Genomic DNA, 26918 nt, shown 5'->3' on the forward strand with positions numbered 1-26918 from the left:
GCAAACTGGCAATTCTTTATGTTCATCTTACCTATATTAGCCTGCATTTCTCTGTAAAGAAGAGCTTACTCTTTTTACCCTCTTTATTTTTGAGGTCTCAATAGATTCTTCTTATTCAGTGAACTATATATAATCCATTATCATTTTATCTTTTTTTAACTTTTTAGGTTTAGGGGTACATGTGCAGGATTGTTGCATAGGTAAATTGCATGTCATGGGGGTTTGGTGTACAAATGACCATTATCTTGATGTTCAAATTGTCCCCAATTTTGGCCAGTAGGAGTCCCCTCAGGCAAGCTCTTTTGCCCTTTTGCTGTGGTTTTATTTGACATTGAGCATTTTCTTGCTTCTAGTACAACACGATATCTCAGATTCACATTTGGACTCTCCTTGCCCCAAACCTGAATCTGGTCTTTCCCCAAGGAACCCTGGTTCCTCTTAGTGTGGGGAGTAGCATTGAGAAACCAAGGTTTGCATGTTGGGTGTGCTCATTGCTACTGGGGAGTCATTGCTCCTAGGCTGTCTCAGTGTCCTAGATGTATATCATGAGTTCAGAGCATCTTTGTTGTTTAAGGTTGTTAGGTGGTTCTGATATATGGCTAAGGTTGAGAACCACTGACTGAGGCCCAGGCATAGGGAGTCATTTTACTGTTGCTCTTATTTTAAAAAAGATCTTACGTTTTACATGTACCCTTACCCCCATTCTGTTTACTTCAGAGGGGATAGATTTCAGAAGACCTGGGTTCTGGGCCTTGTTCTGCTGTTGATGGTGTAATGGGGCAAGCTACCTGACATCATCTTTGAAATAGGTGATTGTGAGGATCCAGTGAGATCCTGTGAGGTAAACTGAAGTACGGGACATGAGTTCAGGAATATTATTGATGAAGCATTCAGTATGGGACAACTTGCTGAGACATTCAGGAGATAGCTTGCTGTACTTTAAGCAAGCAGTCTTGACACTAGAAGACCATAAAATATCCTACTTTAATGAACTCAACATGACATTGCTGAGGAGGGAGGAAGACTGATGGGTATTATGTCCCATTTTCCAGATGGAGAGACTGAGTAACTTTTCCAGTCTTCTGTTGCAGCCAGTAGTCAAGCATGGGATGGACTGTTGCACCGTTCTGGCATTATAACCCTCTGTGCATTGGGCTCTTGAGTTTTGACTCCAAGGATGTGAAGGGATTGAGCAGAGAAGAGAAGATGCTCAGTTGTGTTAGTAAAGCAAAACCTGTTGAATTCTGTGCAGGTAATCTACCTTTGCAGGGTCAAGGGGATGCTGACTGGACTAATATTTGGGTTTTAGAGTGGCTGGTTTTCCCACATCCCCTTTGGGGGCAAAGTGGAAGAGATGACCCTTTTGTGATATCATACTGGTGTCCGTACAGGCCCCTTCTGGAGGCTTGTTGTCAGCCTGGGCTTCCAGGCACACAGCTAATGAGTATTGAGGCCTCCATTCACCATCTCCCTCTTCCCTGAAAAAAGCTGGGGGCATAGTCAGCATGGAGCCCTACCTGCTTTGCACTGAAAGACTCAAAACACAGTCGTGCAAGTGTATCTCCACACACATTTTCATCTGTAATAAAAGTTTGATAGGCCGGGCACGTGGCTCACACCCATAATCCCAGCACTTTGGGAGGCCGAGGTGGGTGGATCACCTGAGGTCAGGAGTTGGAGACCAGCTTGGCCAACATGGTAAAACCCTGTCTCTACTAGAAAATACAAAAATTAGCCAGGTGTGGTGGCATGTGCCTATAATCCCAGCTACTCAGGAGGCTGAAGCAGGAGAATCGCTTGAACCCAGGAGGTAGAGGTTGCAGCGAGCTGAGATTATGCCATTGCACTCCAGCCTGGGCAACAAGAGCAAAACTCTGTCTCAAAAAAAAAAAAAAAAAGTTTGATAAATGGTTATCGAATGTGTGAGAAAGTGTGGCTGGAAAGTGACTAGTAATTCAAACCCTTGTGGCTGCTGTGAACCAAGAGTAGAGGCAGCAGCCTCATTCTCACCAGTTGGGTATCATTAATATATCTGCAGGGAGACTTTCCTTTGGGACCACTGAGTCAACACCTCAAAGATGTCTTAAAAATCAGGCCACCTTGAAGCAGTACCATCACATAAGCATTGTTTACTGCCACTGTATTAGGTAAAGCCAACTGATTCTAGCCAAATGCCTGCTTGTGCTCTGCTTGGACCTGCCTTAAGATCTTGGCCTAATTTTTCCCTCCTCCTGGGACTGGATGAAGCAATATAGACTGTATGTTGTAACTTACTTATATTTCACTGTGTGAGGGGTAAAGAAATTCTTGGTTAAAAGCCTCTGGAGTGAAGAACAGGACAAGGAGCTATGCTTTAGCCTGATGATAAAAACACCCACAGCTCGTGCCAGCTTCCCCAACAGGTTGAGAAACCATCTTTATTTAAGAACTGCCTGCTACCAGAGTCAATAAATAACTATCATTACAAGAAGTACAGGAGAGAAATAGTAGGCTAACGGGAGTGGTTCCGTTTTAACAAACACTGAGTCAAGTCATTGGTCTGATGAAGCCCTAGCATTTGCCAAGTTGTGAGCCTCTCTAAGCTGTGCAGGCCCTGGATGGGACGGGTAAGTTGGAGGAGTCTTGGGGCCGAGGCAAGCTGTATCCCATCTAAGGGCACTAAGTGTCATAGGCCCCAGAGGCTGCCTGGGGCTCTGGCCAAAGCTATCTGACCCATTTTGTTTCTCTCATTTTCCTTTACGTCCTGTCTTCCCAAAGCCTATGACCATATACACAAGTCCACGGGTGTCCTGCAGCTACCAGGTGCCTGTTTCCATGGAGCTTTTTGGGGGCACACAGAAAAATGCCCACCTAATGCCTTTTATGCTAAGAGCCTCTCTGGCAATCCCCATCACATCCAGGAGGAAGCCTAGGGTGGGTCTCACCCAGGGAGACGGAGCACCACTGTCATGCCAGTGGCCACAGGTTTGAGGATACTGCGTCTCCGACCAATGAGCCAGTTGGCAGTCCCATTCTGAGACCAGGCAGAGAAAAGATTCCTCTGTAGCTGGGGAAGAGATTAAGGGAGTCAAACATTCCTAGCCATTTTGGGCTCTTGCCCAGAGTACAGGCTGGCTGGTCCTTGGGGCTGCCCTAAAGAGGCAGCATACGCTGGGATGAGCACTGGGCTGTAACCAGAATTCCTAGATGAGCCCCCTTAATGGCTTCCCGTAAGGTGCAGGGCCACAGAAGGTGGGATCTCCAAGACTTCCTGGGCTGAACACTTTGATTCTAAGAGTCTCATCTCTGGATGGACACTTGGACCATCTCCTGCCCCTCCAGTCACAGCTTCACCTTTCCTAGATCCCATGTCAACAGCTGTCAAAATTCCTCAAATCTCCCTCAGAAAGAAGCCTCTTCCTTATTCCAGGGCCTCCTGGAATGAGGAAGGTCATTCCAGAGGTTTTTTTCTGATATTTAACCTCAGTCTCGTCTGTTGTTAACTTTATGAAAAGAAAAAGACACCCCCACCTACTCCCATGACCTTGCCACTCCCTGGCACCATTTGTATCATTTGCTGCCCTGAATGAAAGCAGATAACCTGACCTTGCTGGGCCCTGAGACTCCGTCTGGAGAGAGCTGCCTTCCCCCTGAGGCTGGGTGTACATCTGGACTGTTAGAGCAACAAGGACCAGAGAGCCAGGGCAAAGGGCTCTGTAAGGGGAGCCCAAATGTATGCAGAAGAGAGGACACTTGTCTCCCTGGGCCCTGGAGAGGTGCCTACAGGTGGTTCCTGTTCCTAGTCCCCAGGGTGTTTACTGGCCACTAAGCTGTGGGGTAAAGTACTGTTTGTGGCTGTTCCTCTTGCCGCCTCCTCTGGGGCTTGATGTGTGAGAGGAGATAACCCAGAACTGTGGTCTCATGATCACAGTGAAAATAAGCACACTCTCAACTCCCCCAGCCCATCTGGGCAGAGAACACGAAAATCAGAGAACCCCTGCGCAGGAGGGGATCCTGAGAAACATCTAATCTAGTCTTCTGCAAGCAAGCTCATGTACAAGTCACTCTAGCAGGAGGCTGTTGCATTTTACAAGCTTGCATGTCCTCAGGTCACCTATTGTCTTATTAAACCTTAGTCAGTACTCTACCTGAAATCTCAGGCTGCAGGAACATTTATTTTATTGTCGTTCTATCCCTCAAACAAATTCTGCCTGCACAGTGGTTAGGTTTTCCTGGGGCTCAGTTTTCCCTGGTTAAAAACCCTTCGTGGGTCTCCCAGGAGGTCTGCCTTCCTCCCCTTTTTAGTGGACCTCATTAGCATTAAGGTACTTACTTGTGAGTAACTATCGTTGGCCTGAAGCAAGTTTAGGGGCTGTAGCCTCCAGCTTCACTGGTTAGGTCCTATGCCAAACCAGCTCCTCCCTCAGCCCAGCAACCGGACACCTGTCCCCTGCTTCCCCTGACGCAGCCCGAGGCAATGAGGAAGGAATTGGATAAAACTTGGAAGGAGGTTTTGTTCAGCATCCCCTTTCTGATAGAGAACCAGGCACAGGCCAAGTCGTGGCCAGAGGGGGGCCAGGAGGGATGCTAGGCCAAGTTTGGACTCCCTGTCAGGGAGAACGGTCATATAGCTGAGCCCCTAGCACCCTTGCTTGTAAGGGTTGGGAAGAGGTGAGGAGGCTTTGATTAGCCAGCTCCAGGAAAGCTGACCTGGGCTAGGGGTGGGTGGGTAGGGTGCAGTGGGGGTTTGGCTGTGGCAGGGAAAAGGCATGTGAGCTTATATTCTTAAAAAATTGTAGTGGGTAAACATCAACATAAACCTGCCCAGGAAAATAGAGCAGGACTTAAAAGTTTAAAAAACCATAACAAAATAGAGCTCTAACTGTAAACTACAGAAAACAGGCTCGGAGCTTCCAAGGACATATGCCCTTCAAGATGCCTGTCCCGCTGCCCCCTGTGAAGGGCCACCTGTCGGAGCATGGGCTTTGGGGTTTCCTGGTTGTGCTGCTTCTCTTGCCTAGGGAATCTGCTCTTGCTTTGGCCTCTTTTCTTGGGGCAAGAGTGAGGGGGACAGGGAGCTTCAAGTCAGCACTCCATGTTGAAGTTCGGTAGAAGCTCTGCCCACACCTTGGACTGGAACCCAGCCATGCCAATCCCCATGATCACCAATCCGACCCATTGAAGTAGAATTTTCATATCCTACTGACTAACCAACTTCTTAGCCAGGCCATAGCCATTCAGCAGTGCCTCCTTCCTCTGGGTAGACAAACAGCCTTGAACAGAAAGGTGGAAGACTCGAGTTCTTAACCCAGCCCTATCTCTTCCGGGCTGTGTGACCTTGGGAATCCCAGACCCTCTCTGGACCACCTCCATTTCCTCATCTGTAAAGTGAGGGGCTTGAAGAAGTTGAGCTCTAAGGCTTCTTCCAGCTCTGACGTTCTGTGACTGGTAGTATACCCAGAGCTCAGGAAAGGATGGCCCATTTATTAACCCCTTTTTCTCTGGGGAAATGCAAGCAGTCCAAGGCCGTCTGGGAGTGGATCTGGCCAGGTGGTCCTAGGTATACCTGGGAGCAGGCAGGGCCACATTTATCCTCTGCCCTTCCCAGAAACCTCCCAATACCAGGACACACAGCATGAATGCTGCATTCCCCTCCCAGGCAGGAGTGAGTCAGTGCTGGGAGAGCAGAGTCTGGGGCTGCAGGTCAGGGAGGCCGAGCTGACTGCAGGCAGCACTGAAGGGAGAGGCGGGCGCATGATTGGCCATCTCCTGCCCAAACCCTGGAGGGACTGTGCAGGATGGGTCTTGGAGGGGTGGGAGACCCCACCAAGACAAGCCCTTTAGTCACCCAGCCACCTGAAGTGGCGCTGTCAATCTGGGGATGACAGGGTCAGGTTGGCAGTGTTGGCTGAGAGGGCATCGTCATCTGGGTTGTGACTATCTCAGACCAAGGCTGGTGCCCCTTTCCACCAAGGGCCCTGGCCTCTCAACTCTTTTTGGCTCCCACCCCAAGCAGCCTGGAGTATCACCCCCCTCAAAGCTGAAGGGGCTCAGGCTCCCAGCCTCAGGCATCGGGGCGCTGGTTCTCAGCCGCTTGGGCAGGCAGGAGCCCCTAGGGAGTTATCGGGGACAGCGTCAGCGTCCTTGCTGCTGCTCAAGGGAGAAGGCAGGAGAGTTCTTGGTCCCAGGGCTTGCCCGTCTTCCTTAGACTGAAGGATGGTGAGGTGTGCACTTGGCTCCAGTTCTTCAACCTGTTCATGTCTGGTGTTCCTGCCGGGCCTAGGACTGCTCTCAAGTGGCGGAGTCCATATAGGGTCCCAGAGTGCCATCTCTGCTGAGTTGAAGACATGTTTTTAAAACCCCCTTCTTCCCATGGGCCTGTTCCTTCCCTCCAGGCAGCCTAGAGCTCAGGTATAGGCGTCAGTGTCATCATGGAAGTTACTGCCTGGTGCCTCTCAATTTAAAGAAAATCCTTGCGTGGGTTCTATCCTGCGGCAGAATATAAAATATCCTACCTCCTACAAAAAGGGCACTGTTTAAAGTAGGTATTTAAAACCAGCCACTCTCTGGCACAGTGTCAGGCCACCTTGGCAGCAGGAAGGGGCTGGCTGTGTCCGTCGGAGGTGGCATCCAGCTGCGGCGCAGAGGGAGGGGTTCCAGGATCAGAGCTCCAGGGAGCCTATGAGGATCAGCATCGCCACGGAGTGGGAAATGACGGTGCCAGGGTGTGGTGCTGGGCGGACTGCCATGTTCTCCACCATCATGCTTGTGCCTGAAACCAGCACAAGCTGAGTCAGCTGGGCCTGGGACTACCCTAGCCCCACCCTTGTGGCAAGATTGAGACCTTTCCTAAGGAGACTCATGGGGCCAGCTGCAGGCCTGGGAGCGGACGGCTGGGTGGTCTCAGTCCGACTCCTACGGTGTTTCGTAGGCCCTTTGCTATTGCTGGTTGATCCTCAGCCTCCCCCTGCACCCTGCTCCCTTCCCTGGCCCTCGGGGATGTTCTGGGGGCTGGGTAGAAAGGTGGTGGCAAGGCAGTTCTAAGACTACTTTGCACTTGGTTCTTGCCTGCCTTCCACTTTCCTTTGCGGGTAGAGATTGGAATTGGCCTGGGTGGGAATGATACCCTCAGGTATCTGGGTGGATCCTGAATCTCTTGAGGGGATAAGGGCAGGGGAGGAGCAGCACCTCCATTCCTCACGATGTGGACTTCTGCAGGGATCCCATCCCCTCCGGGCCCTGTGGTCCGAATTTGTACCAGGGCATGGCCAATGTCTTCAGGCACTGGGATTTCTATCCAGTTCTTGCCGGTGAGGTGGAGCGTGGGAGTCAGGTGTAAGTCATTCTGGTACAGCATCTGTGGGAAGGAGGTTTCCAGGTGGAGTTTCCTGACACCAGGGCTGATCGTTGAGTCATCCCCAGCTTTGGGTACTGGGAGGAGCCCCGATGGTTCTGGGCTCTTGAGGTCCAGCCTCCTCACCCCTCCTCCCCATTGACAAAGCTCCTCATTGGTGGAGGAAAGCTTGCAGGCCACTGAACTGTTTCCGTAGACTCCTTAAGCTAGAAGAACCCCCATACTCCATCCCCATAGTCCATCACTGCCCCTGTGAACTCTGCCTTTCTGCAGTGATACCATCTGCCCGTTTTTATAGTTTCTACTGCAAGTTACTGAGAGAATCGTTCATGAATTTCATTCCTCTCACAGTCACAAACCCTTTGCTTATGTCTCACTCAGATGCCTCTTGCTATAAATTGCTGCTTCTTATGTTCACTGGAAACACAGAGGAGCTGTTCCTTCCCATTCTGGGCCTAGCTGATCGCTTCCTCACCTTATAGCCGGTGACTGCAGACTCATTTCGGAAAGGAACCACAGGGTCCCACTTAATGCTAAGACTGGAGCTTGAGAAAGTCCAGGAGATGTTGCCAGGCGGTCGCCGCGGAGCTGCCAGAGAGGAAGAATTGGAGAGATGTCCAAACGTTTCCCTGGCACCCCGCACCCCCTCACCTTTAGCCAGCCCTTCTCTGGATGTTTGCCTCTAGCAGTTACACCCAGCACATTCTGTCACCCATGCCCACGAAACAAAGCCCATGAAAATCCAAAGGTTGGAGAAGTGTGAGACGCTTCAGGGGCCATGAATTCCATTCCCTTATTTCCATTAGGCTCGCTGCCTAATTTCTGTTCAGCCCAGAGCTGGTGGGCTAGAGCATTTGTCTTATCATTGGGGAAGGAATGATCTCAGAGGCACCCACCCTCCAACATATTGCCCTACCCCCAGCCCAGGCAGACAGACTCACGGGGCTTCATGGTCGTGGCGTTGGCAGAAGGGCTGGCAGGTCCAGTGCCAGCCCGGTTGTAGGCCCTCACGGTCACATGGTACTTGGTGTTGGGATGCAGGCCGCTGACTCGGGCACTGGTTTCCAGCCCTGCTGTCCTAACTCGGTCCGCGGCTGCTTCTTTGTCCCCAGCTTTCCAGTAGCGGATCTCAAGGAGGCGGGGGTACCCAAGGGGTAGTAGTCAAGCCCAGGATCTCAGGGCTGCCCCGGCCCCCCAAATTCTGTTCCTCTCTTGCTCATCCTGGTCCCTGTGACCCAGTCTTAGGCCTCAGAACCTGGACACTAGATCATGAGCACCCAGACAGCAGGGCCATGTGGGTGTGAGTCCCTGCTGTCTGTTGGTGCCTAGTTCAAGGAAGGTGCTCAAGACATGGGTCAGGGAGGGAGCCGGTGGCACAGGCTCAACCTAGCAATGGCCTGCTGGAACACATCTCATTTCATTAACTTGGGGGGCTACCGTGGGCATTCTGCTAAGGGACAAAAAATGCTTATTTATACTGCAAAGTAGTCCCCTGGCCCCAAGCAAGCTTCTGAAGGTTGCCTAATAAATGCAAACCCATTTTCATGGTAATCATAGCATGAAGACCTGCTAAATATGCTTTCAAATCAAGGACAGAGTTTGGAATTATCTCCACACTGTGGCTTGCCTAAGCTATTGTACTCAAATCTAGAGTACTCTACTAGAATGAACTTGTGCTATCACTAGTAGGCCCAGCTTGATGGTTCCTTCTTGCTTTTCCTTCTTTCTCTCCCTCTTGCTTCCCCTCACTTGGCATCTGCTCCACAGGTACCCCCATGTGGAGTTATCAGTGGGCCCAGGACTCAGGCCAGACTGCTGGGCCCCAGATTCCCCCGGGACAGGATGATCAACTGTCCACAGAGCGGCTCAGGCTGTTTTCTGTGCAGCCCTGGACAGGCCAGCCTGAATGGGCTCTGGGATGAAAGGGGCAGGCCATGCCCCTTCCCAGAACCTGTTCCTTCTACCCTCCCAGCTTCCAATGCTGGCTCTAGCCAAGCATTTACTTTAAGGCTGCCTCCAGGGTCTGTCTTCCCCAATGGGCATAAGCCATGGGGTCTTTTTTTGAGATGGAGTCTTGCTTTGTCACCCAGGCTGGAGTGTAGTGGCGCTATCTCAGCTCACTGCAACCTCTGCCTCCTGAACGCAAGCGATTCTCCTGCCTCAGCCTCCTGAGTAGCTGGGATTACAGGCATGGGCCACCATGCCCAGCTAATTTTTGTATTTTTAGTAGAGGCGGGGCTTCACCATGTTGGCCAGGCTTGTCTCAAACTCCTGATCTCAGGAGATCTACCGCCTTAGCCTCCCAAAGTGATGGGATTACAGGCATGAGCCACCGCGCCTGGCCTGCCATGGGGTCTTAGTGAAATTTGCATTCACAGTGCTACATAGACTGGATGCTCAGTTTGCCATGTCAGCGAACCAGGGACGCCAGGAGGAATGATTAGTGGTCTGTGAGTTGTTCCCACCTGGCTTTGAAGCCCCAGCACCCCTTCCTCTCCCAAGCCCCAGGTTGGTGCTCACCTCATACCCCAGGAGGATACCATTCATGTCCTGCTGCACGGGTTCCCAGGTCACGTTCATCTCTGAGGATGAGACCCCTTTGGCCCACACCTTGGTAGGGGCCACCCTGGGCTCTGGGGACCAATATAGAATGGGTTTGAATTCCCAGGGCCCCCCTGTGTCCTGCAGAGCAGCCCCCAACCAGGATTGCCTTTGCTTAAAATTTTGGAGGAAAGCCTTCAGGATGAAGGCCGAGTGGGAGCCCCCCAAGCAATGCTCCAGGGCCCACTTCTATTCCCAGAGAGCCTCCCTTTTCCTAACCCCGAAGGGAGACAAGGTAGCAAGAGCTGGAAGTGAGGCCAATGGTGTGGAACCCAGGTGTCCTCTCAACCTCCTCCTATGGAACTGAGCTAGGAGATGGGTAGCGTTCCCCCACCCCACACCCCTGTGGACAAGTGGCTGGGGTAGGGACGAGCAGTGGGCCCAGGGGCAACCCACCTTCCTCAGCTGAGTACACCAGTGCAGTGAGGCTCTCGGGCCCATCCCCGCGGCGGTTGTAGCTGCGGATCTTGACCTCAAAGGGCGTGTAGGGCCGGACGCTCTCGTTGCTGTAGACAAAGTACTGGGCATCGGCGCCGGGCACCCGGGCGGTCTGCCAGTGAGTGCTGCCCTGCCTGCGGAAGGACAGCAGGTAGCCGAAGCCGTCTCCGTTCTGGTACTCCCGTGACATGGGCTGAGGGGCAAGAGCGTGGCATGGGCGAGGGTCCGCGGCACGTGTCCCTGCCCGTTCCCTGGCCCCACCCAACCTTTGCCAAGAGTAGCGGGCCTGGACGCCTACGCCTGCAGCGTGGATTCGCGTAAGGGGCAGCGGGTGCGTGGAAGGGGGACAGGAAGTTATCCGCGTTTGAGTCAGAGCTGTGCAGTGGTCCTTTCTGCAGCTGCTCAAGCGGGAGAGGAGTCAGGGAGGAGGAGGAGGACATCTGACCCTTGCAGCTTACCGTCCAGTTGACGATGAGCTCTCCGGGGGCTCCACCTCCTCCGCTGAGTCCTGAGGGTGCCACCGAGGGGGCTGTCAAGCGCCAAGGGACACCGATATGGCTTGTTAATGAGCAAGGAAAAAATGAAAGCCCTGAGCCTGTGCCTGTAGAGCATCGTAAGATGGGAACCCCTTCAACTGGGCCCTGGGTTTGCCCCCCAGTGGTCCCTCTGAACATAGGTTCTGGAGTCAGGCAGTCCTGAAATCACATCCCACCTCTGCCATTTACTAGCTGTGCTTCCCTGGGCAAGTTACTTAACCTTTCTGAGCCTCTGATTCTCTTCTCCATGAAGATAATCATGTTTCTCTCAGAGGCCATAATGAGAATGAAATTAGACAAGACGGTGGTTAGCATAGAGCAGATGATGCACACATGATCATTGTTCTCCTTACTCCATCAACTTAAACTAAATCACAGAGACCAACTCTCATTCGCTTTAAACTAAGGGGAATAAATAACCCAGAACTGCAGTTAATGCAAACAAACAAACAAACAAAACAAACTACTTTTGGGCTCCAGGGTGATATATTACTATTTTTCTTTTTGTTGCAGATTTAATCTCCTAATTGTCTCTAGTATTAAACAAGGCTGATATTAAAACAGGAATTTATTTCATCAGCTCCTGCAGCTTGGCAGAAAGTAACTTGGCTGGGGGTCAAAATATTTCCGCAGAGAATCCAGCAGCTGGAGATTTTTCACTTGCTTCTGATGACAATAGTTTAGGACCGTGTAATTTGCAAGAGGTACTTAAACACATTGGCCATTTGATCCTGTGAGGTGGGTGTTATTATTGCCCTTTTCAGGGTGGAAAGACTGAGGCCCAGAGCAGTTAATCAACTTGCCTAAGGTCACACAGTTAATACATGGAACAGGTAGAATCTGAATTCAGCCCTTCTGATTTTAAAGCCCATCATGTTTCCTCTGCATCACAGCTGTCTTTGTGCTCCTCAGCTCCTGGGATACTATTAATAGAATAAAGGTGTCCCCTCATTTCTCCACATTTGACCCTCCAAGAAGTTCAGGATCAATCAAAGAAAGTGCTCCCTCTGGAATTTCTTACTCAGGAGAGGTACCAGCTAAAAATGTTGAGTGATTCTAGAAAAAGGGCCTGGAGAGTCAGTCTGGGGCATGTAGGAGAACATGTTTCAGGCAGACAAGAAGGTGGACCCTCACTACACATCCAGTGCAACAGGTCTGTAGAGGAGGTGAGGCAGGGTCCTTAATCTATGCTCCTGGTCCCGGGATCCCCGGGCTCTCATTCCAGGCCTTCCCCTGCGAATGGCTCGGAGATGGGCAGGAGCCTCTCAGCAGATGCTGACTGGAGCCTGTGCCTCCCCAACTCTCTCCTGGGTTCTCTTCTCCCCCTCCTTCCCCACTCAAGTTCTGACACCCACACGCTTTTTGCTGAGGGTTGTGGGCAGGTTATTCATTCCATCTGCTCCCAAAGAAACCATCTAAAGGCTTGGAGACACTGGCTGCTTCCCTAGCCCCCTGCACAGAACACACACACATCTTTCACATCAACTGATTTCCTTTTTTTCTTTCTTTTTTTTTTTTTTTTGAGATGGAGTCTCACTCTGTCGCCCAGGCTGGAGTGCAGTGGTACAATCTTGGCTCACTGCAACCTCCACCTCCCGGGTTCAAGCGATTCTCCTGCTTCAGCCTCCCGAGTAGCTGGGATTTACAGGTGTGTGTCACCACGCCTGGCTAATTTTTGTATTTTTAGTAGAGACGGGGTTTCACCATGTTGGCCAGGCTGGTCTCAAACTTCTGACCTCAGGTGATCTGCCCGCCTCGGCCTCCCAAAGTGCTGGGATTACAGGCTTGAGCCACTGCGCCCAGCCAGCATTAACTGATTTCTGTAGTGCATACTCTTCCAGGAAGACATCTGTCTACCACCCCATGGTCCTGGGTTCAAGTCCAAGCTCTGTCAATGTGACTCTTCCTTTCTCCGAACTTTGGTTTTTCCACTTTTAAAAATTAAACTTAAAAAAATTATAGATGCACATGCAGTTGTAAGGTTGGCCAGTTTTTAAATGAGGAGTTTGGACTAGATGGTTTGTCCATGCAGTGGCCCTGGTCCCAACTTGGTGTTCTGTCCTCCTCTGTTTTGTGAGAGTCTGAACCCTGTGAGCAGGGTTGGAACTCAGCATAATTGCGGCTGGCTTGGCGTTCCCTATAAATGGTGCCAGGGTCTCTGCCCTGATGATAGCTTTTTGGGACACACAGGACTCTCACCTGCTTCCCTGGTCCGGATTTTGCTGGAGGGCCCACTAGGCTCCCCAGTGCCCAGAATGTTGCTGGCTATGACCCGGAACTCATAGTCCATCCAGGGGGTGAGGCCCAGCACCTGTGCAGTCTCGGCATTGCCCTCGATGTTTGCAGGATCTGCAAGGCACCAGGGAGTCCATATTCCAGCATTCGCTTATTCATCTGGGTGCAGAGGGCAGGCACTGGCCTGAATCACCCCTTATCTACCCAGCCCTCACTTCGGTACTTGCCATATACTAAGCACTCAGTACCTTTGTCAGAAATGATTGAAAAACAACTCAATTTCCCTATCTTGGTGCCTCTGCCAATGCTGTGTGCACGCCTACGCCCCTGTGTCCCCACGAATATTTTCATTGCTCCAGTAACAATCCTACCAATTCTTCAAGGGCATAGACCAAGTGTCTCCTCTTCTAACTCTTTCCCGACTCTCCTACTTTCTGTGTGACTGTCTTCCTGCCTGCCTGCATGCTCTCTGCTGGCAGAGGACAGATCTTGTCCCTCTTTGAAGCTCCAGGCTCAGCCCTGGCCCTCAGACCCCGATCCCCAAACCTTGACCCTCTCCACCTCCTACACCCAGTCAAGCCTTATCAGCACTGACCCAGGTGGGGCTCACACTTACTGGTCCGAACCTGCTTCCACTTCCCTGCAGGTGGAGTGCGAGCTTGCAGGGTGTACTTAGCGATGGGGCTGTGGTTGTCGAAGCCACGGCTCCAGCTGAGCTGGATGGTGGTGTCGCCAATGTCCCTCACCACCACACCTCCTGGGGGACCTGGCGGACCTGCACCAAGAGGTCAGAGCACAGTGGGTCAGAATTGGGCAGCTTCCAATTTGAGCCAACCTCCTCCCAGCCAGGCTTGAGCTGGTACAGTACCAAGACAGGGCAGCAGAGGGCGCAGTGAACACACACCCAGGCGGGAGGGCGGGCAAGGGGTGTGGGCAGTCGGGGCGGGTGCCAGTTGGAGGGTGGAGGGATGTGTCTCAAGGCTGGGGGAGCTCACAGAGGCTGTCACATGGAGAGGTGCATAGATCTCCCAGCACTAGGCTTTGAAAACTTCAGGGCTCAGTAAAGCACTCCTGTCTTGGGACGTGTTTAGGAGTGGATTTTTTAAACTTTGACTTTGGAAGAAAAATGTCCTGATCATTTAGGACCTGTGAAGAACCACAGGGTATATCCAGCTCACAGGAGTTCCGCCAGAAGCCCTTCCCCGCAGCTTTGAGGGAAGGGAGGGGAGATGAGGCGAGCAGGTCAGAACAGCCCAGCTGGGCTTTAAGGGAGTTGGGGTAGGGGTAGAGGTGGGAAACCCCTCACCTCGGACCAGGACTGTGGCCTCCTTGGACGCGCTGTCCACCACCGTCTGGGCCATGCACGTGTACTTCCCCCCATGGCGCAGCTGGGCATTCAGGATGGTCAGATCCCCAATGGTCTCCTTCTGCACACGGGGACAGTTAGGGGCGGCAGGTCAGACCACCGGCCCTGACCAGTGCAGCAGGCCATGAGACATGAGGCAGAGCTTGGGAGTCCCCTACTCCATGACATCCATGGACCCCACTGGATCTCAGTTTTCCTGTCTGTTCAATGGGAGGAATCACGACTCATCACTTAGAACCACTGGGGACTAAACAACAAAGATTGTTTCAGGAGACAGTCAATGACTGTCCACATTAATAATATCATTTGCCCTAGGGGGCAGGCTAACAAGAACAGTAGTGGGAGTGTCTTGGTGGCTGCCCACAACTCCAGGTTTGTCCCTAACCCTCTCCTAAATGCATGGTCCCTGGGTGGAATCCAGGAAGGTCGGCTGTTCATCCAAGGATGAGCTTGCCATGTGTGGGCCTGAGGGAATGGGGACGCTTAGGCTATGGGTTTCTTAAAGGTGGGGATGGCTAAGGACATCTTGGGGCCCCTGTCTCTCTAGAAGGAGGGAGAAGCCATGGGGCTCTGGCCCTAGGTCTCACCACATTAGTTCTCCGGTAGTGCCCTCCAGGCTTATCAAAGTCGATGGGGAAGTCGTCCAGGGTCCAGGTGAAGGTGAGGTCCATGGTGGGGTCGTGGGAGGCATGGCACTGTAGGGTCAGGTTGTCACCCAAGTTGATGTCGGCACTTGAGGGGGCTAGAGTGATTTTGGTTGCATCTGCCAAGAAAAACAAGGTCCTTGGGTGGATGGGGGAGGAAATGGGCCCAGGCCGGGTCCGCAGGGCAGGCTGAGAGGCTCTGTCCTAAGGCCCAGCAAAGAGAAGAGGTGGTGTGACCCACAGGTCCCAACTGCCCAGGACTGCATGAGTGTGTGGCAGGCAGGGAGGCATGACCAGAGTCTCAGTGGTGGCCAGGGGGTGGTCCCAAGCAAAACTGAATCCTGGGGTGGCCTTGACACCAAACTAGGAGCAATGTGGACACAGGAGCAGGATGATGGGGAGGACAGTACCCTGAGGAGGCTGAGCCCCTGGCCTACCCACATGGCAGCCCTCACCTCGCACAGATAGGATTCCAGTGCTGTTGGCTTTGCCCATGAAGTTCTCAGCAAAGCAGGTGTATTTGCCTTCATCTGACCGGCTGATGTTTCTTATGATCAAGGTGCCATCTGGAGTTACAGTCACTCTGTGGCAAGGACAAGGCAGATGTGGCCAACTCAGGCATGGTTGTCCCTGGGGCTGGCCAACTCCTGTGACTGTTGTCACAGGAGGGGAATTGGCCTCCATGGAGAATGAGGAGGAGCAGGAACTGTGCAGGGTGGGGTGTGGGTGGTACCTGCTGCTGTTGACCAAAATCTCCGTGCCTTTGCTCCAGAGCACCACTGCCTTTGGAGCTGACCGGGGCTGGCAGGGGATAACGATCTCTCCCCCGCGGGCTGCGGGGATCAGACGCCTCACGGGATTCAGCCTGAAGTCAGGGGCGAGTGCTAGAAGGAAAGGGGAGAGCCACAGAAAAAAGTACTGTCACCCTTGATTAAGACATTACTTGGCGTGCCCTTTGAGGCCACGCCATGAGTGACTCCTATTAGCACCTCTTCCAGAATGCATCCAGAACCAAGCCCTTTTTTCTCTGGCCTAAGCTATCAAATCTCCTGCCTGGACTATTGACAACGCGCCCCCCTCCTCCCCTCACCACCACCCCGGCCACCCCACATCAGTCTTCCTGTTTCTGCACCTTCCTTCTACAATCTTTTCTCCACCCAGTTGGGAATGAACAGCTTTTTCAACTCACACTCAGTGAAGCCCGGCTCTTCACAAATAAGTCTCCACCTTTCCAATCGCATCTTGCTCCACTCTATCCCCCCATTCATTATGTTCCAATCACCTAGCCTTTTTTTTCTCTCTCTCTCTTTTGAAGTTGTGAAGTCTTTTCCTGCCTCCAGAGCTTTGCACTTGCTGTAAATCTTGCCTGGAAATTCCCCAGATCTTCACGCGGCTGGCTTCTTAACATTCAGGTCACAGTCTAAATGAGACTTCCTCAGAGAGGACTTCTCTGACCACCCCATCTAACAGGCCCATCTCATGCCCATCACTCTACTGGGTTTTCTTTTCTTTTCTTTCTTTCTTTCTTTCTTTCTTTCTTTTTCTTTTCTTTTTTTTTTAAGACAAGTCTTGCTGTGTTGCCCAGGCTGGAGTGCAATGGCACAATCTCAGCTCACTGCAGCCTCTGCCTCCAGGGCTCAAGTGATTCTCCTGCCTCAGCCTCCTGTGTAGCTGGGACTACACGTGTGTGCTACCATGCCTGGCTAAATTTTGTGTTTTTCATAGACATGGGGTTTCACCATGTTGCCCAGGCTGGTCTCGAACTCCTGAGCTTGAGGAGATCCACTCACCCCTGCCTCCCAAAGTGCTGGGATTACACAGGCATGAGCCACTGCACCCTGCCTGGATTTTCTTTATACTATATTTGATGGCTAGCTGAAATTATTTAATTGTTTGATTTGGGGTTTATTTGTCCCTTTCCCTCTACTGGATTGTAAGCTACTTAAAGGCAGAGACCGTATCTTTTATATTCATCCCCTGTGAAGTGTTGAGTAAGTAGTGGTTGAATGGATGAAGGAACGAATGAATGCTTCTTAGCAAAGCTTCACTAAAACCTGATGTGGTGGGTATCACTGTGTCCATTTTATGGATGAGGAAACTGAGGCTCAGTGAGCTCAAGTCACACAACTAAATATTAGCACTGGCTCACATTTCCCGGGCACCTGCTGTATGGTGGGCAGGCCCTTTATGCTGTACCTCTTTCATCTCACTTGTTCCATACAGCAGCCCAGGAGGGCAGGACTATTATTGCCTATATTTTATAATCAAGAAACTGAAACACAGAAACACTAAGTAACTTGCCAAAGCTCACATAGCTGAAAGGGTTGGGTTACACAAATCTGATTGATTTGGTTTCTGTTTTTTTCACTCACTGCAGCAAACATTTACTGTGTGCCAGACATGGAACAAGTCAGAGACCCTGCCCTCTGGCAGCTGTCAACCCTGTGTCTCATCTCCTTTCTTAAATCTCTGAGTTCTCCTACTTAGAAACTGTTGGAAAACCAAGGAAAATGGCCACAGGGTATGTGCATGTGTGTTTGGAAACACCTAAACTCAGAGCTCTGAAAGCCACCATATGCATGTCCTTGGGATGTCCCCTGCCTCCCTGGGCCCCTTACCTTGCACGGCTAGCTCGGCGCTGGCGTAGATGGTACCGTGCTTATTCTCTGCCACACACTGGTACATGCCTGAGTCCTCCAGGCTCAGCTTGGAGAACTGCAGGTCCCCGGCCAACACCTCCACCCGGTTCTGTGCAGAAGAGCCCAGAGCCCAGGGGCATCAGGACCACGGGAGCCACAGGGAGGAGGGGTTGGCAGGGGTGGGAGCAGTGGAGACTCTAGGCTGATAATCCCTAGAGGATATGGCTCGTATGTCCAGTCCTACCTCAGGGCCGCCTGGAACCTCAGGATGCAGATTACCCAGGCCTCCCCAAAGCTGGAAGGGTGAGGTGACCCAGTCAGGACCACATCACTTCTTTTGTGGCTGAACTGTGCCTGGATCCAGGCCTAGCCTGTGACAATGGGACTGGGATGGGAAGAAGTCCTTAGGTGGTCCTAGGACCACCCTGTGACACCCTAATTAGCCCAGAGGGGCTACTAGTGGTGCAGGGGAAGTTCTGGGGGGTGAGGGAACCAAGTGAGCAGAGGACAGTTGTGATGTGTGGGAGGAAGCCCCATGTCTCCTACCTGGGAGGCCAGAGGCTCCCCGTTCCGCAGCCAGCGCACTGTAGGCCGGGGCTTGCCGGCGGCTGCACAGCCCCAACGCAGGTTGGAGCCAATGTCAGCCTCTGTGTCCGAGATCACTTTTAGCCACTCAGGCTGAGCTGTGGGAGCCCGGAAAAGAAAACCTGGCATGAGCTAGGAGGAGCTTCCAGCTCATTAAAAGGAACAGAAAATCAGGGCAGCAGTACCTGTGCCAGACAGCAGAGGGCGCCATGAGCATTCTGAGATGGAGAGGACAAAGAGGAGGGGGCAGGAAGAAGGAGGCACAAGAAAGCTGGCACTCTGTGGTTGTGCCAGTGGCTGCTTTTGCAACTTAAATCATTCTGGAGCCTCCTGTGTGCTTTCTGCACCCCTGAGTGAAGCTCTGAGGTGACCACAGCACTAGCCTCCTCTGGTCCCAGACTCAGTGCAGTCCTAGGGCAAGCAGGCTCATGCAGGGGGCCTTCCAGTCTCCTCCCTGACTTTTGGGTCTGTTTCCTTGGGGACAAGGGTGAAGGCGGGAAGGGGGTCGGGAGGGGCGGAGAAGGTGTCCCTGGCTCTGTACCCTGCACGATGATGCGGCCCTGCACGGTGTCTCGGCCCTTGGAGTTCTCCGCCTCACACTCGTAGGTGCCCTCATCCTCAAAGCTGACGCTGGGGATCTGCAGGGTGGGCTCAGCTGTGGTCCACTGCGGGGACAGGGAGCCGTCCACTTTGCGCCACTTGATCCGGGGGACAGGGCTGGCAGGAGAGATAAAGCCAGAGGGTGTGGGCTGAGCTGGGCCTACCCCTCCAGGGCCCGCAGCTCCTCATACCCAGACTCTCAGGCCCTCCTGAGATGCTGGGCCTGGGAGGAACAGAGGGAGAGAGGGTGCCTTCTGGCTGATCCTCACTCTCCTCTCCCAGGTAGGCTCGGAGCGCATGCAGGGAAGGGGCAAGAGGCAGGGCTGCTCTACCCATCCCCCCTGCAACAACCCTGGAGCCAGTGAAGCTGGGCTTCTGCGGGGTCTGCACCCTGAAGCTGGCCTGCCCTCTCCCGCACTGGTCACCATGCCTCTGGGTCTGCCCTTCGCCACAGTGGCCTGTGACCTGGGTCTTTACGGGTTCTCTTTTCCGTTGCCTCTACAGGGCAGGCCTTGCCCCTACTTTGAAAGGGACTTTAGTTAGTAGTAATCTGTGCACTAAAACGGACTGAGGTATCAGTTTTAATGGGTTAATATATTCCCCTTCCACATGCTTTTCTTTTTTTTCTTTTTTTTTTTTTTTGAGACGGAGTCTCGCTCTGTCACCCAGTAGGCTGGAGTGCAGCGGGGCAATCTCGGCTCACTGCAAGCTCCGCTTCCCGGGTTCACGCCATTCTCCTGCTTCAGCCTCCCGAGCAGCTGGGACTACAGGCTCCCGCCACCATACCTGGCTAGTTTTTTTTGTATTTTTAGTAGAGACTGGATTTCACCGTGCTAGCCAGGATGGTCTCGATCTCCTGACCTCATGATCTTCCCACCTCGGCCTCCCAAAGTCCGGGATTACAGACATGAACCACTGCACCTGGCCCCTCTTCCACATGCTTTTCATGTGGATTTTCTGGAAGCCCAAAACTTCCCACAAGGCAGAGATTCTCCCAGGTAACCATAGGAGATAGTTGAGGGAGGAGGGGGCCAAAGTACAAATCACATTCTTTCTTTCATACTACAAACATTTATTGAGCACCTGCTATTTGCTTAGCCCTGTTCTAGTGAATCCTTCTTCTAGGAGTACGAGAAAGAGAACACTTTCTGCTGCTATTCTCAAATAGATCACTGTTAACATTCACGGAACACTTAACTAAATTCCAGGCACTGTTCTAAGAATCTCACATATATGAACTGATTTAATCCTCATGACAACCCTATGAGGTAGGTACTATTATCACCACCATAAAGAAACTGAGGCACAGAGAGGTTAGGCAGTTTACCCAAGGTCTGCGGGTGGCAGAGCTGGGATCTGAATGAGACAGACAGGGTTGGAGTCTGTACACTGTGCTGCCTGCCTCCAGCCCTGGGTGTTACTCAAGCTGTCTGAGCCTGCCATGCACTGCTGGAAGACCAAGTGATCCTGGCCATGGAAGGCCCCTGGCATATGCGATGCCTCACCCAGAGAGTTACTGTCCAGTGAGTGGTGGTCGATACCCACTGTGTGCCCAGTACTTTGCTAGACCCTGTGAGGGACACCAAGATAAGAGCCCTGACTCTGCCTGCGCTCACCCTGGGATCACCTGTGCCCCTGAGAGACCGTGCCCTGCTTCCCCTCCCTCTTCACACTCACTTCCCAAAGGCGAAGCACTCCAGGGTGACCTGCTGCCCCACCAGTGCATAGGTCTCTGCTGGGAACCGGGCCTTGATGCTGGGTGCAAAGAGCCGGGTATCTGGGGAGAGAGGGTTTTACAAATCAGATGCAGATGACTCCAGGTCAGGTGCTCCCGTGCATGGGATCTCAGCACCTTTCCGAGCCAACTCTGTCTAGGCAGCTGTGTGGAATCTCCTTGAGGCCTGGGGCAAGGGCCTCAGGATTTGAAGCAGGAGGATCTGGGGGTCCAGGGCCTGGAATCAGTGCCCTGTAAGCTGATCTTCCAATCTCCAAAGGAAAAACCCTTTTCCCAATGCCCGCTGACCCTTCCAGTTCCCTCCCTCCAGCCACGCCTGGCCAAGCCTGACCTTCAGCAGCCAGGTTGAGCTGAGCAAACTTGCTGAAGACGCTCTTGGTGGAGAAGTCCATGTGGCTGGTGGCCAAACAGGAGTAGTTGCCCAGGTCTGAGGCATTGGTTCGGGCAATGTACAGGTTCCCTGTGGTCTGCGACACGAAGTGACGCCCGTCCGTCGGGATGAAGTTGGGGAACTCGTTGAGGAGCCAGCGGTAGGACAAGCCTAGGATGTGAGGAGTTTGAGGAAACCAGGGGGTGCTGGGCTAACAGGGCCACTCTGGGTGGGACCCCAGCATGCTGGTGCGGTTCTGCAAGCCCTGTCCTGACAGCCACCATGCTCTGAACTGGGGCTAAGGGGAGACCTAGAGGGAAGAAGCGACTTTATTCCTGCCCTCAGGGAGCGCTAAGTCTGCCAGGGATCGCAGCCCTCAGGGGCCACCCAGTTTGAAGGTGGAAGCAGGGCACAACGATGGAAAATGACAGACCCATAAAGGAAACACAGATCATTTAAAGTTAGGGTCCCAGGGATGGGTGCTTCTAAGGGTCATTTCCAGGGGTCTCCTTTTATTCCATCCTTCCTCTGCCAAGCATCTGGAAGCCCTTCCTGTGCCCTCTCTAACCCTGGCCCCAGGGCTGGACTCACCTGGGTAGTGGGCAGGTGGGTTACAGGGCAACATCACCCCCCAGCCTTCATGAGTTTTCACTGGGTCTCGCTCCTCCTTGGAGAATTCCTGCAGAACTGGAGGCAGAGACCAGGGGCTCAGGCACTGTCCTCCTGGCCTGCGAGCCCCTCCCCGACTCATCCTTCCCGGAGAAGCAGCAGTTCACTAAGGCATGTCATGTGAGGTCAGGAAGGCCCGGCTTGAGGGTGTCACTTATCCTTTCTCAGTAATTTCTCCTAGCCCCCTCTCCCCCTCCCCCAAAGTGTCTTGGTCCCCCGCGGGTCTCACAGCCGAAGCGGAGGATGGCCTCCCTGCTGACGACGGTGCCCACTGGGTTGGAGGCCAGGCACTGGTAGACCCCGGCATCCTGTGCCTTGGTGGGGTTCATGATGACCAGGTTGCCCCCCACCAGCTGGTGACGGGAACCTGGCTCCAGCTTCATCTCGGTACCGTTCATCTTCCACCTGCGGCAGGGGACAGAGGAAGGGGACCTCTGAGTCCTGCCTGGTGGCAGGGCTGATGAGAGGGAAAGTTCAACGGCTGCCCAGGGCCTCCCAGCACCCACTGCAGAGGCCTTACCAATAGGTGGCTGGAGGGCTGGCCCGGGCGCGGCATGCCAGCAACACCTGCTCCTCCGTGGACTCCTCTGGGAATAGCACACTGAGGGGCTGGTCTTCAAAGACAGGCCCGAAGGTGGTTTGGGATCCCAGGGCTGAACTCCAAGCTGCAGGTGATGACACCACCAGATGCCTCAGAGCCTTGGCCTGGCTGGAGCCTGGCCTCTTGGGCTGTGCTGTCCAGTAAAACTTTCTCTGATGATGGGAATGTCCCATTTTCTGCACTGTTTAATGTGGTAACCACTAGCCACGTGGGGCTATTGAGCACTTGACATGTGGCTATTGCGACTGAAGGACGACATTTTACATTTTATATTAATTAATTTAAATTTGAATTTAAATAGACTGGGCAGGCCCCATCTGGCCATACTAGTTCAATCAATCACCCATCCTACACTTAGGTATTGAGCACCTGCTCTATACCCAGCACTGGGCTAGAGACTGGCTTGTAAAGATGATTAAGACACAGTCCCTCTTCTTCAAGGGGCTTGCGGTCCAAGGAGGGAGACAGGAAATTGACAGTGCAAGGTAGCAAATGCCATAAAGTTCAAGATGCTGGGGCCTCAGAATGGAAGCAGTTCTACCTCCCAGGGGGCTTTCAAGGGACCCTTACAGAAGAACTGATCTGTGGGGTGTGAGGTGCATGAGACGTCGCCAGCCACAAACATGCAGAGAGGATGTGTGTCCCTGGAGCCTAATACCCTTACTGGGGCAGTGTGGACCAACGAGGCCTGGGCCTGGGGACTAGGCTGGCCCTCTACTAGCTGTGGGACCTTGGGAAAGTTATAGAACTCTTCTGAGCCTCAGTATCTTCACCTGTGAAATGAAAAGAATATGAGTTCACCTCCCAGGGTCTGCATGAGGATTCAGCCAGACAAACCCTTGGAAGGTGGCGGGCACGGAGAGTGTGCTCAGCAGATGTCTGCTGGAGCTATGTGTGGGGTGGGGACTTGGAGGAGAAGGATTGCCTTATGGTGGGTGGAGGGTGGGCAGTTTGCTTTGGTGGCAGTTTTATACAATTCCAGTATCACAATTCAAGAAATGTCCAGAAAAGGGAGTGACTTGCCCATGGTCACCCAGCAAGTCTGTGGCACAGACAGATCAATTCCTCCTGAGCTTGGTGGACCAATGAGCACCACGCAGGCAAATGGGGCAGACTCCTCTCTCTTCATGCATCATTGTCCTGCTGCAGGGCAGGGCAGGGGATGAAGAGCCACAGATTGGCCGGACATCACACCTGCCCTTCGACAGGGCTGGGGTGGGCTCTCTGCTGACTGGTGGGGCCAGTCCGTTTTGCTTCTGCGGTGTCAGGTGGGAGCCAGGCTATCCCTAATTGGCTTCTACCTCTTAACGCAGCTGATTTCAGGCCTTCCTTGGTGGGTCATGGGGAAAGGGATCCCCATTAACCAATTAGTTCCTTTCCCAGCGCATCCAGCCATCGGTCCTCTTCCAGGGGTAGGGGGTGGCCCCATGCTGCAGCTGAGGCCCAGCCTTGGCCCCCTGGGAGTGAGGGCAGCTGCTAAGCAGCTCTCAGAATGAGGTAGGAGGCAGGGCTCCCAGGAATGGCCCGGTGCAGGAATCCCTTGTGCCATTCTCCCTCACTGCCGCCCCAGGCCTCAGAGGCGGAGGCGGCGGGCGGTGACGGCATCATCTCGGCTGGAAAGTCCAGCTTAATCCCAAGTTAATGATGGTGGTGTACGGTAGGAATCCTGCCCCAGCTGGCACTGCTGGGAGGGGAGGCAAAGGAAGCGCTGGGAGGCAGCCGGGCTGCTGGGAACCACCTAGTACAATAGCAGCTTCCAGGAACTCTGGGTGATGGGGTGGCTGAGTGGGCTCAGGGCATGTTGATACATTCAGACTCTTTCTTCCCGAGAAACCTTTCTCCTCTGCTCTCAGCTGTCCACTCACCCAAATATTCACATACACACCCCTTCGCATCTCTCACCTACACACATTTTCTTATATGCACGTTCATGTCATACACACATTCATACATATGCACCTCCCTAAGCTGCTCAAATGGCAAGATACACACATTTACACACACATCCATTCCCCCCCGACACACAGCTATAGATGGCCACGGAGACTTTTATATATAATCCATGCATTCATAATAATAAAAATAGGTGCTATCGACGGAGTGCTTACTATTTATCCCATACCATGCTCCATATTTCTCATAACCTCTTTACAAGATAGGTATTGCCATTTTCTTATTTTCCTGACATGGAAACTGAGAGTTAGAAAGGTTCAATAACTTGCCCCAGATCCCACAGCGAGAAGGAGCAGATCTGGGGGGTTGGACCTTGGCCAGGCTGACCCCACCACAAGCATTCTTAACCCCAGTGTCCCTGACTCTTGACCTCTGTTTCCCACCAGAGGCCCTGCTCCATCTCACAGATAAGGAGTCAGAATCTCTTGGAGTGAGGCTCAGGAGACCAAGTCTTAGAAAATGCCCCTGGGCATTCTGCAGGGAGGCTGGGATATGAGAGCTGGTCACACTGTGCTGTGAGACTTTCTGGACACATTCATTATCCCCAGCGTAGTACCACCTCCATGCAGACACCTCACTCATACCTCCAGCCTCTCAGCCTTCCATATCCACAGACACCCTCACACACCCACACTTGCCTCTTTAGCTACATACACACCCACCCACACATGAGCCTTCCCGTGTGTGTGCTTACACATGCACATGCAAAAACACACTCTCTGCCCGTAATCCCAGCACTTTGAGAGGCAGAGGCAGGAGGATCACCTGAGCTCGAGAGTTCGAGACCAGCCTGGCCAACATGGTGAAACCCCGTCTCTACTAAAAATACAAAAATTAGCCGAGCGTGGTGGCGAGTGTCTGTAATCCCAGCTACTCGGGAGGTCGAGGCAGGAGAATCGCTTGAACCCAGGAGACAGAGGTTGCAGAGAGCCAAGATCACACCACTGCACTCCAGCCTGGGCAACAGAGTAAGACTCCATCTCAAAAACAAAAACAAAACCCCCAAACAACAACAACAACAACAACAACAAAACACACTCTCCCAGGCAAGGCCAGCCCTTCCTTATTCTTGTTCCTCATCCTCTCTGATTCTTTTCTGATGCCCTGTCCTGGTAACTTTTCCCCCAAACACAGGCATCAGAAACCTTGCAGAGGAACGGAGTTAAAGAGATGAGAAGGTGGAGAGGGATCCTTGATACCCCTCCTTGCACTGGAGTGCCAGGAATCCACAGCTATATCCCGAGGACAGGGCAGCAAGAAAAGCCCAGAGCTGAGGCACCTTCCTGGGAGGGGTGGGGGCCAGCGATGGGATTTGCCACTCCTGTCTCTCTCTGGAGCTCTGGGAGGTGGCAGACCAGATCCCAGCCCCTTGGCCATTGGCTTCGTGTGTCTCTGGGTCTAAGGACCTTGGATGCTGTCCATACCCCTTTCCTCAGATGGTGTGGATCCAGCACTGAGGTGTCCCTGAGGGAGCAGATGCTAGAAGCCCAGGTGCCTCCCCTCTGCTCCGTCTGGGGTGCACATCTCCTGCTCTGTGCAGTTGAGGCTCCCCATCCCTGTAGCTCTTCCCAGTCTGGTGGACCCTTGGACAGGTAGCGAGGCCTGGGGGGCTGGGTGGCTCCCCCCACACTCTGAGTCAGCCCTGTTTCCCAGCAGCCTCACTGACTGAGCTGCAGGACTGGGAAGCAGTGAGGACAGAATGAGAATGTCTGAAAGTATGCCAGTGGAGTCCCTCCCTCGTGAGACAAAGGACCTGAAATGCACCGGCAGTAGCCTTGCAGGAGGTGTGGGGTAGGGGAGGTGGAGTCTGAGGTGCTTAGAACTCCAGGACCATGGAGAGTCCCACGGAGATGTTTAAGGAGAAAAGAAGCATCTATTGATCTGGGCTGAGGGTCAGGGCAGAGGCCAAGCAGTGGGTCCAGCAGACCCCTTAGAGCAGGAGGCGGCTGGGGACCTCCCTCTTGCCCTAGGACAGGCCAGCTGCCCGGCTCCTCTGGCCTGACATGCTCTCCAGAGTCCAGCTGGCCTGTGGCTCTCGGCCTGCCCTCTTCACCCTCTCCTTCCCCTCCTGCCAGCCTTCCTCTGCCTCTCCTCCAAGCTGGAAGCTCCCCTGGGAGGAGAACCTGAGCTCCCTCGTCTGCCGCATCTCTTCCCAGATCCTGTTCTATGCTCGGTCCATTTGCTGGGATGCAGCGTTGCCTTAAGAAACCCTTCCAGGGTTTAGTGGGATTGACCGCTGTCTGCTCATGTCAGGGGACTACAGAGCCCTGTCTGGGAGAACGTCCTGCAATGATGGAAATGTTCTATGCTGTGTGCTATCCAATATGGCTACTGAACGTTCGAAATGTGGCTAGTGCACCTGAGGAAATTATTTTTAAAATGGAATTGAATCTGAGTTGTAGTAGTCCCATGGGGCTATTACCTTCCATATGGGACAGTGCAGCCTTTGAGGCTACAACTCCGGGTGATATTGTGGAGATCTGGCATGCCATCATCTTGCTGTGTGACCTAGGGTAAGCCACTCACCCTCTCTGGGTCATTCTTCCTTCATCTATAATATGGCAAAGACATATTCCCTCTCCTCCTAAACTCAAAGGAAGGTAAGATCTACAA

The 26918-nt window shown here is 53.0% G+C and overlaps 1 protein-coding gene across 2 annotated transcripts in view; it reads right to left on the bottom strand.

The window, feature by feature from the left end:
- Positions 1-2386: 2386 nt before the first annotated feature.
- CNTN2 (contactin 2) overlaps positions 2387-26918 on the bottom strand; it is a 34859-nt gene continuing 10327 nt past the window's right edge. For both annotated transcript variants that reach the window (XM_004028238.5, XM_055369331.2), the window contains exons 3-23: positions 22272-22416; positions 21981-22156; positions 21674-21769; positions 21044-21253; positions 20655-20754; positions 18919-19094; positions 18339-18475; positions 17772-17901; positions 15887-16037; positions 15609-15736; positions 15097-15272; positions 14450-14570; positions 13760-13918; positions 13108-13257; positions 10831-10901; positions 10331-10565; positions 9854-9966; positions 8275-8461; positions 7809-7921; positions 7168-7336; positions 2387-6751 (exon numbers count right to left, since the gene is read on the bottom strand). In XM_004028238.5, the coding sequence (XP_004028287.3) occupies positions 6642-6751; positions 7168-7336; positions 7809-7921; positions 8275-8461; positions 9854-9966; positions 10331-10565; positions 10831-10901; positions 13108-13257; positions 13760-13918; positions 14450-14570; positions 15097-15272; positions 15609-15736; positions 15887-16037; positions 17772-17901; positions 18339-18475; positions 18919-19094; positions 20655-20754; positions 21044-21253; positions 21674-21769; positions 21981-22156; positions 22272-22416 (3053 nt within the window). In that variant the 3' untranslated portion in view covers positions 2387-6641. The remainder of the gene's footprint in view (positions 6752-7167; positions 7337-7808; positions 7922-8274; positions 8462-9853; positions 9967-10330; positions 10566-10830; positions 10902-13107; positions 13258-13759; positions 13919-14449; positions 14571-15096; positions 15273-15608; positions 15737-15886; positions 16038-17771; positions 17902-18338; positions 18476-18918; positions 19095-20654; positions 20755-21043; positions 21254-21673; positions 21770-21980; positions 22157-22271; positions 22417-26918) is intronic.

Source organism: Gorilla gorilla, chromosome 1 (assembly GCF_029281585.2).
Source record: "Gorilla gorilla gorilla isolate KB3781 chromosome 1, NHGRI_mGorGor1-v2.1_pri, whole genome shotgun sequence".
Lineage (NCBI taxonomy): Eukaryota > Metazoa > Chordata > Mammalia > Primates > Hominidae > Gorilla > Gorilla gorilla.